At 36.0% G+C, this 16,963-nt stretch overlaps 1 protein-coding gene across 8 annotated transcripts in view; it reads right to left on the reverse strand.

The window, feature by feature from the left end:
* Positions 1-212: 212 nt before the first annotated feature.
* The window catches only part of NRCAM (neuronal cell adhesion molecule), a 111,586-nt gene continuing 94,835 nt past the window's right edge, over positions 213-16,963 (reverse strand). For 5 of the 8 annotated variants that reach the window (XM_058805667.1, XM_058805663.1, XM_058805664.1 and 2 more), the window contains 3 exons: positions 15,274-15,405; positions 12,093-12,171; positions 213-2,609 (listed from right to left, as the gene is read on the reverse strand). In XM_058805667.1, coding sequence (XP_058661650.1) covers positions 2,372-2,609; positions 12,093-12,171; positions 15,274-15,405 — 449 coding nt within the window. In that variant the 3' untranslated portion in view covers positions 213-2,371. Of the gene's footprint in view, positions 2,610-3,177; positions 3,236-7,614; positions 10,311-12,092; positions 12,172-15,273; positions 15,406-16,963 lie in introns of those variants that run through there. The other 3 variants (XM_058805668.1, XM_058805669.1, XM_058805661.1) reach the window with 2 other exon arrangements.

The raw sequence follows: 16,963 nt of genomic DNA on the forward strand, positions 1-16,963 counted from the left end.
GAAACAGTCAGACAAATTTACCATTTTTTCAAATGGTAGCATGTCAAGGTATGCAAGTTTCTGTAAATAATTTGGTGGCAGTAATGGAAGTTCTGTAACATCATGGGAACAACTTCTGTCAGAGCTCTTTCATGCTGTTTTACTACTTTGAATTCTTAATTACAAGACTAATCTGATGTGATTTTTACTGCTAGTGTAAACAGACCAAACAGTGAAATTTTAAAACCACATTTATTTTTAATACAAAATCCGTTGCACTATTACAGAAGTGAGCCTGTATGTTTACCCCCACATGCACAGATAATTCAGCATCTACAATTAAATAAGAGTAAAATGATATCTTTTTTACCAAAACCATTGGCAAATCCTGTGAAGAAATGTTCTCTTTGTGCTTTGTAATCAGTGTTCATAGAATTCATTTTGTATTTCAGTTCCCATTAAAAAAACTGACCAATGGAAAGCTCAAAGGTGCGAAAGAAGCTTATTACAGCTGGGTTACATTTGGGATTATTTCAGTTGTGCTTTACCTACAATATATACATGAAAGCTGCAAGGTGTCCTATGGGCTAATGTAGTGCACTGGCAAAAGCTCTGAATGGTTTAGTTGGAATCTGCAGTAAATGAGCAGATAACTATTTTATTTCCACAAAAAAAAAAAAAAAAAAAAGAAAAAAGAAAAGAAAAAAATAGAAGTAGATGCTTTAAAATACCATGCACACCATTGGCTATAGTACTTCTTACACAGTACAACATAAGCTTTCTTGGTTTATTTGTCTGTAACACCTAGAAGCATATAGCACCTACGCTTTAAGTGTATTTACAAATTCAACAAAATATCTACATATAAAAAGCTTACTTAAAATTAAACTTGATGCAAGTTATGAAAAACCAATTTATTGGCAAATGAAACTGAGCATTCCTTCAACCATAGGTTGTTATAAAAATTTCTATTTGGAGGTAAACATTTGATTGATATAGTATGCGAGAAAATAATTTTTTAACCAATAAGGGAAATCCTTTACCAATAAACCGTATTAGCACTTGTCAGATGGAATGCTGTGGTCCGAGCGTAACCCCCACACTGCTTCAGGCTGGAGATAATTACAAAGCTGCCACACTGATCAGGCTGGGACACAGAGAGAAATGCATTCTCACCAAATGATGGAGTCAGCTGCTTTGGGTTTTTAATGATTTATTTTACAAGAGCTTATTCCTTGCTGTGTTAGTAAATAATTTAACTCTGGTTGTGTTTTGGGATTTTTGTTTGTTTGTTTGTTTTCATTTTTGTTTTAAGTATTCTAAGGCCATGAAATCATGTTGTGCTGTAACTGCGTAGAAAGCTTTTTCTAAAGGGAAAAGAATCATACTCTTCTTTCTGCAATTTAAAATATTTTAAACTTTCCATTTTTAGCACAACAGTTTCATAACACTTCTTTTTCTTCACATTTTTCCTTTATTTGGCAATGACAGTAGTCTGCTAATCACAGTTTACTGCACCAACTGATTTAGTAGTACAGCACATTACGGAATGCATATCGTATAAAGGCACTGAATGTACTTTGCCCTGTGTTTTTTGGAATATTTTCCTTAATTTTTAAAGTTTTTCTTTCAGTGACTGTAAAAATTCCAAAATGCATTGCAATGCATATCTTTTATGCCCTAAAATCAATTCAATATGTTTTGATGTAAAAATAGAACACTGTACTGCCTTAATACCTGACAGATTAAAAAGGCTATAAAGTAATAGGAGCAAAGAGCAGATAATAGGGTCTCATTAAGCATCAGCAAATGCAAGTGTCATACTTAAATCATTTAGCATTTATATACTGTACATACTGTTCCTAACTGTCTTGCAAAAAGACATATGATAGCTAGACATTAAGTCACCAATTTCACAACAATGTCCACAAAGACATTGAAGTTCTATATAATACTACTATAACACTCTGACATTGAGAACGGAATTCATATCCAGGGATTCAGCTGAGGACTGCATAACAAATTGTCAAACCATGTCTTTATAGTGTACACGAGATTATCTGTGAGTTGTGTAGGGGTTTTTTTTTCATGCATTTTACTGTATTTTCAACAGGAAACAAAATTACAAGCTGATGTTACTGTTTGTGTCAGTTCCTTTAAAAAAAAAGTAAAAATACCCAAGTTTTGAGCAAAATTTGTATTTTCTATTTTGATTCATAGTAACATACCACTTACTGTGTCATTATGCTGTGTACTGGTGTTAACCTGCATGTTCTCATAGCATTAACTTCTGGTGGTGAGGAGCTCCGATACCTGTGTGTTCATAGTATGAGAAGGAGGATGTACAAGTGCTTTAAGCAAACTGGAGATACAAGGGGATCAAGTTCTCTGGTTACACAAACGAATTCATGGCATTTACAGGAGAAGGAGCCTCAGAGCTTTCATTTCCTTCTGCAGGTTCTTTCTCTTTTTTACCACTATATTGTCCAATAAAGGAGCCATCCTCATTGAACTGACCATTTACACCTTCCCCATAGTCAACTAAACTATCATCACTGTCTTCTTTTTTCACAGTTCTGTCTGAAGGTGTCCGGCTTCCTTTTTTTAGAGGTTTATGGTCCTCTGCATCGCTGCAGACACAAACAAACAAACATGGGATTAACGGATGCACTGTTTATTAGGACAAAATCAGCCATGCATGCAGAGTTTATGAAAAGCATGTGTGCAGCCCTATAATCCTTTAGTAAACCCACATCACATTGTAGAGACAAATCAATATGATGCAGTTCACATGGAAACATGGGGTAGGAATGGTTTAAACAGAGAATGTCTTCAGTGGTGGGAGGGGGAGTTGTAGTTTCTTTTAGTTTTTTTTTCCCCATCGTGCATGACTTTTCAGCGGTAAGACCTGGGCCCTTGGCTTGGAGGTCATGTAAATGCAACTGCAAGCATTAAGAAGTGGGTTGTAAAGCTATAAAAAAATAATTTGTTTGTTCTCCAAAGTAACAAGCTCATGATGTGCCGTGAAGTTAGTCTGTTAAACTTCTTAATTTCTTTGACTCCTTGAAAATGAATGAAGAATGAATTTGGTTAAATGAAATATACTGATTTTCTTTACTAGTATAAAGAAAATAAAAGAGCTGCATTTCAAATAACTTGTTACATAATGCAGGCCAGACTTGCAATTTTCAACCTTACCTTTCAAGAGACCTACATATTCCATTAAATGGGTGCAGAAGAAACAAATGAAAATAGCCTAAGAAGAAAAGCAAAGTCCATATCCTGATAGTGATCAGTATTGTATCAATAATAAGTTGCTCTTAAAATTTCTACAATATTGACTGTATTACAGGTAAAGCAACAATTTAGCTTACAGTAGCTAGAATTGAGGAGTTGAGAGCATGCTTAGTTTTTTTCATTTCTTATCAGATCCATCTCCCTACCCTATTCCGTGACTGATAATGTTCTGACAATGATGATGGTGATTTGGAGGACAAGAGAAAAAGGAAAGGAAAGAAAGGCCAGTGGAGAAGATCCCTGTAGCAAAGTACTGTGGTCTTTCCTTTGTCAGTGGAAAAGGCAGCACCATCAATATCCTCAAATAAATTTGCAGCTGTGGTAGGCTTGTATTTCATGAAATAGATATAGTTGGGCTCTTTTCAGAATCCTTTACATTGCACTTCAGTGTCAAGATGAGGATTTCAGCAGCAGCTCCAAAGCATTTTGAATTGAAACCCACCATTTCCAGCTGCACTTTTGGGAGCAATTATATACCTTGTCTTAAACAGAACATGTGACTTGATTTGCATATAGGGTACAAAAAAATGAAGTGGTTTGGGGGTTTTATTTAGATTCACAGCTTATGGGAAATATAAAGAAACACATATAAAATATTAAAGAAACAAAATTACATTTTGCAATTTCTAGAACACTAGGCTGAATATATACTCAGCAAATTATTTTAACCCTCTAATTCCTAAAACCTAGTATGTTATAAAATAATGCATTTTTTTTCTAACTAATACCTTCCTTTAAGCACCCAGAGAAACCATATATATATATGGGTGTGTGTGTGTATATATATATATAAAAAACACAGGATGTACAAGGCCACATCAGATCATATAGTTAGCCAACAAAGGCCCTGGTGGGAAACTGTTGCTAGAAAACCATTACTGCCATTTTCCAACAAGCTGTTTCTCCTCATCACCTTTTTTTTTCGTTTGTTTTGGAAAACACTAAATTATTAAGTTCTAAAAGAAGGCCACCTCTAATATGCATATACTTACAGAAAAGCATACCAGAGATTTTATGATTCTGCATATACACTGGAAAAAAAGTGGTAGGAGTATCTCTCTTATTTACATGTAAGAAAATCCTCATGCTCAAAGCACACAAAAGCAAAACCTCCAAACGTGACTGTATCAGGCTTGATGTTTTCCTTATTGTGGTGTACAAGGCACGAGGATAAATGTCATTCATCTGTGCTCACTGGTGCTACAAACATACAGGCAAATAACATTTAAAACACTGCACTCCAAAATTTCAAGAATCCAGCAGCAAAGTGAAAATGTTTGTAACACTGTGAACACAAGCAGATTACAGAGACATTACTGAAGAGAGTTCATTTTGGAAGGACCCCATATTTAAATGCTGAAGATGGAATTGAGTATTTAATACTCATACACAATGTAGTTTCTCCAATGCCCCCATCAGAAGGTATGTTATTAAAACAGACTGCACGAGTCAAAGGAAGGCCAGGCCCTCCTGCTGAAATTGTAACCAGTCCTTCTTCCAGGGAAGATCTGCTTTCTGGGTTAGACTGTTAAGGAAAGAGCACTGGTATATGGTTTGCTGTTTAATTTCAGGTGAACAACTTCATAATTCTTTACACCATAATATGCAGAAATTAAAATAAATTAAAATTGCAGTTGTATCATATTCTCATTGGTCATGATTCTCTGTGCAAATATTCTAAAATATGACTCTAGCCAGTGTAATTCTCTAGGTTGGAATATACAAATATAAACAATATGCCACTACTGTATAAATACACCAACATTTTTGTGTTTATTCAAATGAAAAGCTTGATTTGCCATTACAATTTAGAAAAATCTGAGTATGAGAACTTCTGCTTTCTGTTGCTCTTCTGGTTTTCTTATTTATATTTTTGCAAATGAAGTTTATGTAGAAGACAAACAATGAAGAAATACTTACACAGTTGCATTGAGTATAAGATTTTTCTATATTTTAGTCAGGATGTGAATTCCACAATCTCTATAATTGAAAGCAAACAAAACTGCAGATTTACCCAGGAGTGTAACTACATGGAGGTGGGTACTGGTGTGAGAGCATAGTCACAGAAACTGCAAAAATCAAATCTCAACCCGGGGATTCCTTCACTTGTTGCACTATATAAATCTAGAGAGAGGTTCTGTCAGGACTCTGGCAGTGGGAAAAACAAGTGGGATTATCCAAGATGCTTTACACTCCTGGTTCAGAAAAGATAACATATGCCATGGTACCATTTTTTCTGTATCAAACTGGATTATGACTCTTAAGATGAACACAATGTTTTGGGTGGAAGAGAAAGAAATTGAGAAAAAAACCAAACAAATAGGAAAATGAGAAAAAAGTGAACACATCAATGTTTTGGACAACACTTTTGCTACCCTGGGGATTCAAAACAGAGGAGGGACTCTGGTGGTCTGGCAAAATGAATGTATTATCTGTTTCCTGCCAAGAAGCAAACTACAGAAACTGCTGAATTACATTAGGAAGAGCTATAGAACACTTTAGACAATAGAATATATAATATTATATTGCCATAACATGGTAAAGCCATAAATTTTGATACTGTACCCACAAAGTTTGCCAACCTTGCTTACAACTGTTCATAAAACTATTCCAAAGTGCAATCAGGATAAATCATAGTTTCTTTCTGTTTCTGTTTGAGGTTTTGCTTGCTGACTTCTATTACATACCTAATGTAATATTGTGATATTAAAAAATAAAGTGCAAATTGGATTGACTAAAATTACAGTGATAAAAAAGTTTTTTAAAGCGTCATTTATGCAGTGGCATGTAATTAATAGTCAGAAAACAATAGTTGATGGGAACCAAACATGAGGTGAGAATGGGTATGCTTTATTTAGAGCCATGGAAGTTAAGTGTAGTCATACTTTTACTATTTTTTGCTGTAAAAAAAATTCCATACTAGTATCTTTTTAGGGATGCAAATTTCTCAAAGAAGACTCATATGTACCAATCATTTTGATAAACACTTATATGTACCATATACACTTCTTTTCAGTAAGAAAGTGTTTAATATTAAAACATATTCTAAAAGCATGATTTAAATATTAATCATTAATGATTGCTATTATATGAATATGTTTCTTTTTCTTCTTAGTTTAATGAAACACATCTCAAACTTGAAGTTAATTATTAAGAGATATAAGAAGTATGAAGGTAACAATAACCTAAGTGCAAAGTACACATTTATTTGTTTAAAAAAAGTAATTCCATTTCACAAGCTTATCAGTTATTGAAAGAAATATGTACCTTGAAATCTCCTCTCTTCTTTCAACTTTTCAATTTTTCTTCCTTAGATATGGGTACATGCAGCAACCAGTCAGAATGGGGAAGACACTTTTACGATGCCTCTGCAGTCCAGCAGGCAACTAGTTCCCAACTACACTTTGCCACATTCTTAGACATGCAAAAAGACTCAATATATGGTTAGCAATACACTACTTTTCCTCACAGCTGTCAGGTGAAAGGCAACATGAAACAAAGTGGGTAAAACAATCTGGGCTGTGAGACACAGAAAGTGGATGCAGAAGATGAAAACTGTTGGCAGTAAATTCCTTTTTCTGTGACCTCAGGTCAATAGCCCAGAAATGTCTTATGCAAAAGCAATTAGGTAAAGCCACAGAAATTCCTTCCTCTATGGCTTCCCTGCATACTCCAGGAGAATCTGTCCCTATACTTAAGAGGTTTCTGCTGACACTCTTAAATTATTAGGACTGTGAGTCCTAATATTATTACAGTCAATCCAGACTTCAAACCATTTTACTATTTCTTATTTAAGCACACCTATATTAGTCTTCTGAGTAGTTTTTCATTAACATCTCTCAATACTCAATCTTTAATCCTGACAGAAGCTGGAAAAACAGGGTGATAAAGCCCTGGCTTTAAAAAGCAATGTGCTGAAAAAGTTGTTAACCACACAAGTATTCAAGAATTAAAAAAAGAATTGTCAAAGAAAGTACATGTGTGTAAATTAGAATACAGTAAGACTACTGCCAAATCCAATTGGACTGTTCAGTTCTTCAGGCAGTCCACTGAGACAACCTCTTGTTCTGGAAGGGACCAAGCTTAGAATAACAGTCCTGAGGCACAAATCATGGCTAGGTCCCTAGGGAAACACACCTAAGCTGCAAGTTAAGTAACTACAAGAGAAAAACCCCACAATTGTGGTTAAAAACTTTATTTTTATTGTTAGATAGCTCAGAAGAGGGAAGAGTAATATATTATCTAGCAATCCCAGAACACTCTGCCACAGTGTCTCACAGCATATCCTAGAATTTCTAGGAAAAATACAGTGTCAAAATATTGAAGAAAAGAGGCAAAATAATTCAAAAAATGTGCAAATATCCTGTGTTACCACACTATCAATCCAACCACTGTAGTTGCCTTGTCCTGTTTCATCTTCTTAAGAACATTCTGCAGACCACAGGACTTTCGTCCTTCACTTGTAGTTGTTTGCTTCCAGTCTTCCTACCCATGAACTCACAGGTCTGTAGCTGTCATAACTTCTTAATTTCTCTCCATTTATGGACCAAGAGGAAAATTTAGGCTGATTTTTACACCTACACTGACCTCAACACACATCTGTGGTAGTTATTCTGTTTCTTGCAGGTTCTTGGTGTAGAAAATGACTGTCCACAATTTACTGTCTCAGTCTTCTACAACTCAGAAAACCACTGAGAGTGCAGAGAAAATTGCTACAGAGGCACGGTTTTCCCTTATTATGTAAAAATGAAGGAATCCATCCAGTCACAGGAATGTAGCATCCATAGTCATTCCATAGTTCCCGAAACACCTGCATTTCCTTCACTAGATCACAATGGCAAAAAAAATCTGATTGTTGTCTGGTCCTGCAGACCAGCCAACTCTCACACAGAAAGTATTCTCTTAGTTGACATTGAGGAGTGCAAAACTTCAAACAAATCCAAACAATCCCAAGACCACTAGGAAGCCTAGAAATGGAATGGGAAAAAACCCTCCCCTAAAAAGAGGGGATTTGAGAGCTATGATTTCTCTAGCTTAATTAGTCATTAAGATTTAAGTAACTTCATAATTTAAATCTTACTTGGGAACAACTAATTTTCTAAGCACTGGGTTTATTTGTCCAGAAATACTGAAACATTTCCATGTCTTTCCACGCTTCTCAGCTCCTGTGAAACTAGGAAGCAAGTCTATGTTCTTAGAAAGTTCCTCTTGATGGTCTGATATCTCTCTGAAAGTGAGATGTCTTTTCGTACTTGGCATGAAATGACTGCGAGACCTTATACTTTCCCTTCCCTCCTTTGAACTTTGGAGGAGAACGCAAGGAACTCACACCCTTGTGAGGAGAGCAGGAAGAGCTTCCAGCAGAGCTCTTTTTTTTCCTCTGACATAAGTAGTGCTTGTGTTCTGAGACATCCTTCATGATCTGGACTAAGGATTCGCCAAACAGCTTGCCCCCTGTGTATGGCAAGGACAGCAGTTTACATTTCAGATCTAGTGATGAGCTCCAAGGACGCAGCCAGAGAGCTCTCCAGGCTACAGTGAGGCATGCCACATTTTTAACAGTGAGTCTGAGAGAATCCTCAGCTGCATCGTGGATAAAATTAGCTGCAATTTTACACAGCCTGCGTTTTCTCTGCATGGCACCAGATGGGACCCATTTCTTTTTGGATCTAGCTCGTTCTTCCTCTAACCATATTAGTAAAGCTTTAGAAGCATAAGTGCAGTAGATAGATACTCCAAGCTGGGCTGCAACTAGCTTAAAAGATCTTTTAATTGCTTCCTCAATCTTTCTGTCAGTAGGATCTTTAGGGAGAGCATCTCTATTATCAGGCACTGACAGTACAGAATTACCAGTAACCAATACTCGGTCCACCTCAGGCAAGGTCCCCCACAAAGCAGCTTTATGCACTGGAAAAGGATAGAGCTTATGTAGGACTGGTGGGGCTTCATGCTTGCCTTCGGGATTTCCCCAAATCCTGCAGACAAGATCTTCCACAGCTGAATGGATAGGAAGTGCATTATCTACCTTCCCTTCTTCAGAGGGAATAAATAGTTCTTCAGAGGCACATTCAGATTTGGAAGATTTTAGCATTAGCACCCTCTTTATGTGTTCAAAAAGGTAATTTTGATTCTCCATGTCAAATTTACGCAGAGGATCTGGTCCTTCTGGATCTTCTGTAGGGGACTCAGATGCCACCTCCCCATCTTCAGGGGCTGATTCAACCTCCAAGGCCTTGTCAGCCTCAGGTTTCTCCTTCCCAGAAGCTATTTGATATTTTAAGCTGTCCATATGATCAAACTCAGAAGTCTGGGAACTGCTCCCAGATGCTTCTAAAGGAACCAGTGGAACTTCTGCAACTGGTATCCTGGGATGCTTCACTGAATGGGACCTAGCCTGTGCCACAGATGTTATGCTTTGCCTGGCTGCTGTCAAAGCATCCTTTAAGACAGTGGCCAGCTCAGGCAAGATTACAGATTTCATTAGTGAATTCTTTTCAGATTCGGAGAAGTGAGTAGCAGTAGAAGGTCTTACCTTCCTGTGGCAGGAGCTCTGCGTGTCGTCTGAGTCTGAGCTGCAGTCTGGGGTCTGGCTGCACCAGTGCTGGAGAGAAGAATGCTGCCTTGCCAGTAAGCCACCAATTGAGTTGCAGCTGAGGGGTGTCTGGAAAGGGGATGGCTGTCCTGCCTGAGAATCTGAGCCCTCCTCCGACCCCATTATGTGTTGCTCAGAAGCATGATGTCTAGAGCCATGCCTGTACTTCCATTTGTCTGACCTCTTTTCCTCTTGGCAGAGGGAAGCAGAGACAGAACTAACCCTTGTAAGCTCTGAAGACTGCCTAGCCCTCCTCCTGGTGTAGGAGGTCTCTGATCTGGTGCTGGAGTATTGATCCCCTGACCTTCTGAAGAAGTTGGATCTGTCAGATCTCACAGACTTTGCTTTGGTAAAGACAGGGTTTGCTTCAGCAGAATTGGCACAGCTACCTTTTGTTTTCTTTTCCTTGTCCAGTTTCTTTCCTGTCCAAGCAGACATGGACCTGAAGTGATGAAAAAAGTTCAAAATACTCGAATTCCTAGATCCTTCAAAAATTACATTTTTTTCCAAGGGAAACCCTATACCCTTTTTCCTCAAAGAAGCACCGCATCATGTGAGGCAGACAAACTGGGAACTGAGTGACTGCAGTGATGCTGGGCTGCAGAGAGGATGACAAGGTATCTTCTGTAATCTGACTGGTTGCTGCTCCTGCCCTGTCTCTAAGGAAAAAAGAGGAAAGCCCAATATAGACTAATTACACAGAAATACATTTTTAAAAGGAGGTTTTGCAGGGTACATGGAACTCTCCCATTGAATAAGTGTGAAAGCTTGGCATGCATCTGCCCATATTCACTAGACATGAGTGAATGAATGCATTATAAAATAATTTAATAAAGCTCTAGATCATTCTTTAGATTAACTCAAGCCACTTAAACATGGAGACATAAATTCAAATCTTGCTACAGGTCACACATGAAAGCAGGCTTGAATACTTATTCCAGGCCTGAGAAAACATGCATTGAGGTCACACCATTTGTACAATTCTGTACAAAGGTCAGTTTCTGCTGCTGGAAGTTCCAAGTATCAAGAACCAGTGGAGCAATAAAGGACCATGCAAACTAGGCCTCCCAAAAAAACTTACACAGTATACTTCTTAAACTCTCCTTCCAAAGATTGCTCCATACTTCCCTTTTAATCTGTTATATTTAGGTAATTCATATGAACTTATAGCTGTAATAAAACACTATTCTGAACTCATGAACCTAAGAATGGAGTATACTGTTTTTAATCAGAGAAGAATAAACGAATAAACAGAAACTGCTCCTTAGCATTCAGAACTGTACATCTAGTCCTGTCAGATCAGGATGTACCTTTTCCTTCTGTGAAGAAGCTATGGCAACAAAGTAGATCCTTCTTGAAAAAAATCTGCTTTTTCTATGTACATTTTTAAATGCCAAATCTTTGCAGTAATAAAGAACTTCTACACTGCTTTTGACACAGGAATGCACCACAAAATCTATTTCATATCCACGTAAAATATAATCGTATTGACCTATTTAGAAAATAACAACATTATTTTTTGTACTAATCAAAAAACAAATAAACTGCTTATTTAATAAGCTATATTCATAATTGTTGTATGAATAGTCTTGCCAAGGCATGCTTTTGGTAATGCCAGATTTGGCTAGTATAAAGAAGGGTGTCAAGAATAAGAGCTGTGCTGCATGCTTTGAAGCTGCTTGCTATATATCTTGTACTGAAATACATGAAAGGGACATTGGCTTTCTTTGTAGGACACTCCTTCACCTCTGTGTATAACATCACTTCTTTGTTATTGGATTAGATGTTAGTACTGATAGCGATTTGAAACACATTTGTTTTCCAGTCAACACCAGATTGTCTTTGTTAGGGTTCAGTTAGAAATTTATTTTCAAAAACTGTAATGCTCAACATAGTGCCCTAACTGAAAGGACACTGTATCTGGCATTTGAACTCTCTGAAAGATGGCTTTGTAAATAAAGATTCCACACTTTGACTTTCAAACACATAAAATTGTGTTTGAATGTGGTTTTCACCTTGCATTAGCACATGGCTTATGTTAAGCTTGGATAATTTTTTTTTTTCTAATGGTGTGGTTGAAATGTTATTTTTAGTTCTAAATAACACAGGATACAAAATCTTTGACATGGAAAAAAAGGTTAGTCTTAAATTAATAAGTGTGATACTGCATACAGTACATGTGTGACATCAACAGTGAACATGACAAACCACATCAGCTGCTCACCTGTATTCACCAAATGTTCCATCATCTTCCTTCATAGGTTGTATTTCTGGATCAGCATGTGCATCCTCCTTTTCCTTCACTAAAATATTTGAAATAATAATTTTTATCATGAAACTGCAAGATGAGAAAGTGTAAGATCTTAATTTCTAAAACTGATCACATTTGGCAGGAATGTCTTTTGAATAAAAACCATTTTTAAATGGGGCCTTAGGCTATTACTTTTTTTTTAAGAAAAAGATCTGTTAATTAGTCATAGGATTTTATTTCCATTCAAGTATGACTGTATGTCATTTTGCATTAGCAGAACTTTCTCTCTTTTATTTCTAGCACTAAAGAGAGAAAATTGTTTAAAATCCCACTAAAATAACATATTAACTTAGATTATTAATAGAGTTATTGCTTAATCAAATTTGAATTATTTAGTTCTACTTAACAATACTCTCTATTTCTTCTTGATATTTTTCTCATACTGATTGATAAAACTGAATCAGATTCACTTTTGTTCACTGTCAGTTTGTACATTTTCTGCTTTAATTTCATGTAGTAAACCTCCAATTTTAGATTTTTTTTCATTATTAATAATTCTCAAAATAGTAGGCATGGTTTGTTTCTTTTTTTCTACAATATGATCAAACCCAACACAAAGTCACATACACTGGAACCTAAATTTTACACAATTGTATTTCTCGCACATTCTGGTTTTAGGTTTAATCCTTGTTCACTGGTGGGAATAAATCTAGGCATATAACTTGTCCCTATAACATAATAAATGTAGCACATTGACACAGAAACCCACAAGCACCTGAGGAGTCAGGTATTTACAGGTGACATGTATTCCTATAAGTTAAGATTGTTCACAGGTTAAAGCAATATACTGACTTTAAGAAATCTATTTATGGTTCTTCCCTTTACCTTTCATTTTCATTTTACCTTTGCATATATTCCAATCTTTCCCTTGTCCAGCAGATACAGTTATATAATCCAATACACAATCTCTTGTCTTTTACTCTGGTAATTTCCACACTTTATTTTTACATCACTGATTTATGTGCCATTATTTAAGAGGATACTAATCATTCCTGACAGTATTTACTAAGTCCGTAACTGCAGTAACACATAAGGCCTTGAGATGTATCAGGCTGCTATAATTTCATACTGAAGTAATGAATTACTTTCTACAAACCACAGGCAACCTCAGGATGACATGCAAAAAATTATTATGAAAAACAGTTCATAACCTAAATTTTCATAGATTTCATAACTTAGCGCTTTCCGTTTGTCACTACCTGTGGAACAGTACATTTGCAATGACCCAAGAAATACAGAGTCACTGCTATAAACAGTAGTACAAACTGATTCTGGAAATCTTAAAAACAGTCCAGGTCCACCTTTATATATATGTCTGTGTATATGCATAGGTATCTGTGCATGAGAAAACATATACCTTGCAAGTAATAATTCTGCAGAAGCAGCAAAAAAGACAGAATATCAAGAATCCACAAAGTAATGACAACCTTACCATCCAACTGCCCTCCACACTTTTAGTCAAAATTTCTGTTTTACCCTGCTCTAGATGGTGGTTCACTCCATGTCCTCCCTACTCTTTTCAGCTCCATCATTTCACTTGTTTCAGTCACCTGAATCACTTTTTCTATATCCTCTGTTATGTCATTTCTCTTTAAAAAAATCAAAATATTAGGAAAAAAAAACCCCTAAGAGAATGTCTTCAGCCTGTCATATAACCCTATGCAACACCATATGTTTCTTAAACATCTGTTTTCTTCATAGGCATAGGCAGCTGGAACAGAAACTTCTCTTACCTAATTTTTGCTGTCACTACAGATCTTTGTTCTCTCTGTAAAAAAATCTAACAGAATAGAATTCTTGTACTTAATTATGTCATTTTCTTATAAAAATAATCTACTATTCTATTCCAGCAGATTTCCCTGTGCGGAGCTGAAGTTCTTAGTGTTCCCTGACACCAAGTTTTTAGAAATGCACTGATCAAAATAAGCAGAAGAAAATAAAACAAAGTGTGGATTTTTCTTTTATACTTTTTTAAATTCATCCATCTTTTTCATGCCCAAATTAACAGTATGGACTTCAAGAAGTTTGAGTTGAATTTAAATAAGCATTCTAGAGTCTAGATATTTATTCCCAAACCTTAGGAGAAAATAAATTTTTCATTAAATCAAGATTTTACATGAAACTTAGCAACTGTACTTTCTATTGCAGCTAGAACAGGAGAATGAAAAATCAGATTATCCTTGGATGCTCACTTGAAGTTCATTCATAGTCACTCATACCTCAACAGCTGCTCTGAGATCCTATCCAGCAGTACTGTGCAAGGTACAGTGGTTCTCACTATCCTTTTCAAGAGAGCTTTGGTCTATGGAGCTACTCCATAGAAAGAAATATAACACTAGGGAAAGATATATATGATACCTGTATGTCCACATACATATATACACACACATAATATATGCCTTTTGTAATGTACACCAGGAGGGATGAGTGTTTTGATAGAAGACATACATTGTCTAGTTCCAATTTTTAATGAAAAATTTTAAACATACTTGGCCATTCCTAAACATACTATAAAAAACCATTTATTTTACACCTCCTCTTAGAACGAAAAAAATATAGAAAAAAAATCCCAGTCGAACTAAATAATGGTAACTTTAAACTTAGCTGAAAAACTGCAGAGGCTGAAGATGACACAGATTCTGGGAAGTAACTCAAGGTATTGGAAACAATATAACATATGAAGAGATTTGTCCTACAGCATGCATTCTTCATAATTTAAAGTAACCAGTAGCTATGATTTGGACTTTCTGACCAAACAAATTGTAACTCAACTCATGTTAATGGATTAAACTCATCTGCATTGAACTTCAGAAAGTGCAATGTGCACTGGTGGTGATGTTCCAAACAAAGCTCAACCTCTTTAGAGAGGTCATGCACTGACAGGACCCTCTGGGAATGAAGAAGGTCCTTCTCCTATGCTGAAATAGATGTAGGTTTCCTCCCAAAAGGCAGATGGCTCCTGCTAAGCCCAACAATTTGCCATATACACAGTGTAAATGTAAATCAGCAGCAAATGTAATTTTCCAGTAAGCCTGAGATCTGTCTTAGTGGGTTACCAACAGATGAATTTTACCACCCTGGTTACAAAGCATACCTGGATACTTGCCACCCTTATTCCTCCTTATGAAGCAAACAATCAGTAAAATCAAGATCAGAAGAGCAACAGCACACATGAGACCAATGAACCATCCTTGAGTAGCGATGTCTACCTGCCGGCTTGCCATTGCTAGAGATAAAAGAAGAAAAAATATGTTTTGCTGCATTTAAATGCTATGCTAATTCAGATAAATAATAGAAAATACAATGTTCATTAAAGAATAACACTCACTGTGAAAAATAGATAGCATTAAGAAAAACAGCTATTCTGTATTTTGTATTTCCATTTTTCAGAATATTTTCAAGTACCTATGCATATTTCAGTATATAAAGTGTCTGCTAACATTTAAGCTCAGCACCTACTTTGCAAATTCTCTGCACATACTACATTACTTTCCACAAACCTCAAAACTATTCTCAACTATTTCGAATTAATGAAACTCCTGAAATAAAGTTGCAAGGTGTAGTTCACACAAATATGTCAATTGCATTCTCAAGATGAATAAAAAGCCAATACTGATAAGCTAATGTATTTCCATCATTCTAAAATGGGGAAACAGATGGATCATTCAAGAGCCCTAACATTAAATTTCAACTAAATATCAACAATGAAGCATCCTTTAAAACTTTATTAAGCATCAGGTTTTCTTTCTTTCCTCAAACCCATACCTCATCCTACAATTAATTTATCATGATTGCCATGATTTAGCATTAGTGAGGTGGGAAGCCTTCCCTTGGCACTATTTCTCTCCAAATGCTGACTCTAGTTGGAATATAATGTAAATAATAAGCAAACTACAAAGAAAACACTACAGGCAGTAAGAAGAACAGAATTAACTATGTGGTCTAAGGTCTGGATCTACTGGTCTCCAACACAGTAGGATTATTCTGGTGAAGCTAATTTTGTCCTCTATTGCTGGAAATACACTACAGGCAACTTGATTTAGGATTAGCTGCTGGGAGAAAGTGGAAGAGTGAGAGGAGTTAGGGATACATGCTCCAAACAAAAAAATATGAAGTGGAGGAAGATGAGTATCTATCCAAACCTGTCTTACTCATTCTTCAACTTCTTCTCCAGACCCAAAACCCAAGAGTTTGAAACTCTGTGAAGAGCTGCTCAACTGACAGAATGCAAGTCAATGTCTCAGTGTAATTTTCTAGCTAAGGAGTGTGAGACAGGTATCTTAGAAAAGCAGCTGTCAATGGTCCCACATTCCTGATGGATTCTATGGAAACACAAAGTTCTTCTGATGTACAGTATCTCCAGTCCACTCCATACAGAAGATCAGTGTGTATTCCACTTTAGAAGTACTATGCTAAAATTACCTTTTTCTTTAAATGCTTATTTTTGGTCTCACTGGACTATGACTTGATTTTGATCTAATTAATTCAGTGAGTTAATGTGCTCGGTTATTTTGGAGATACACTCAGATCTCAGCCCTTTTTTATATTTTCTTATATTTTAGAAAGTGACTCTTATATGCACAAGAATTTAAACTATTTTTGCATCAAAGTCTCTACATCTCATATATAGTTTATATACCTAAATATTTCTACTCTTTATGCCACATATAAACAGACATAAATATATATACATAAAATATTAAAAAGTGGCAATTAAAAATATCACAAAACGAATCTTCCTATGAGCTACATGTGAAAATAAAAGAAAATTTTGTTTTCATATT

This window comes from Ammospiza caudacuta, chromosome 5, assembly GCF_027887145.1.
Source record: "Ammospiza caudacuta isolate bAmmCau1 chromosome 5, bAmmCau1.pri, whole genome shotgun sequence".
NCBI classification, from domain to species: domain Eukaryota; kingdom Metazoa; phylum Chordata; class Aves; order Passeriformes; family Passerellidae; genus Ammospiza; species Ammospiza caudacuta.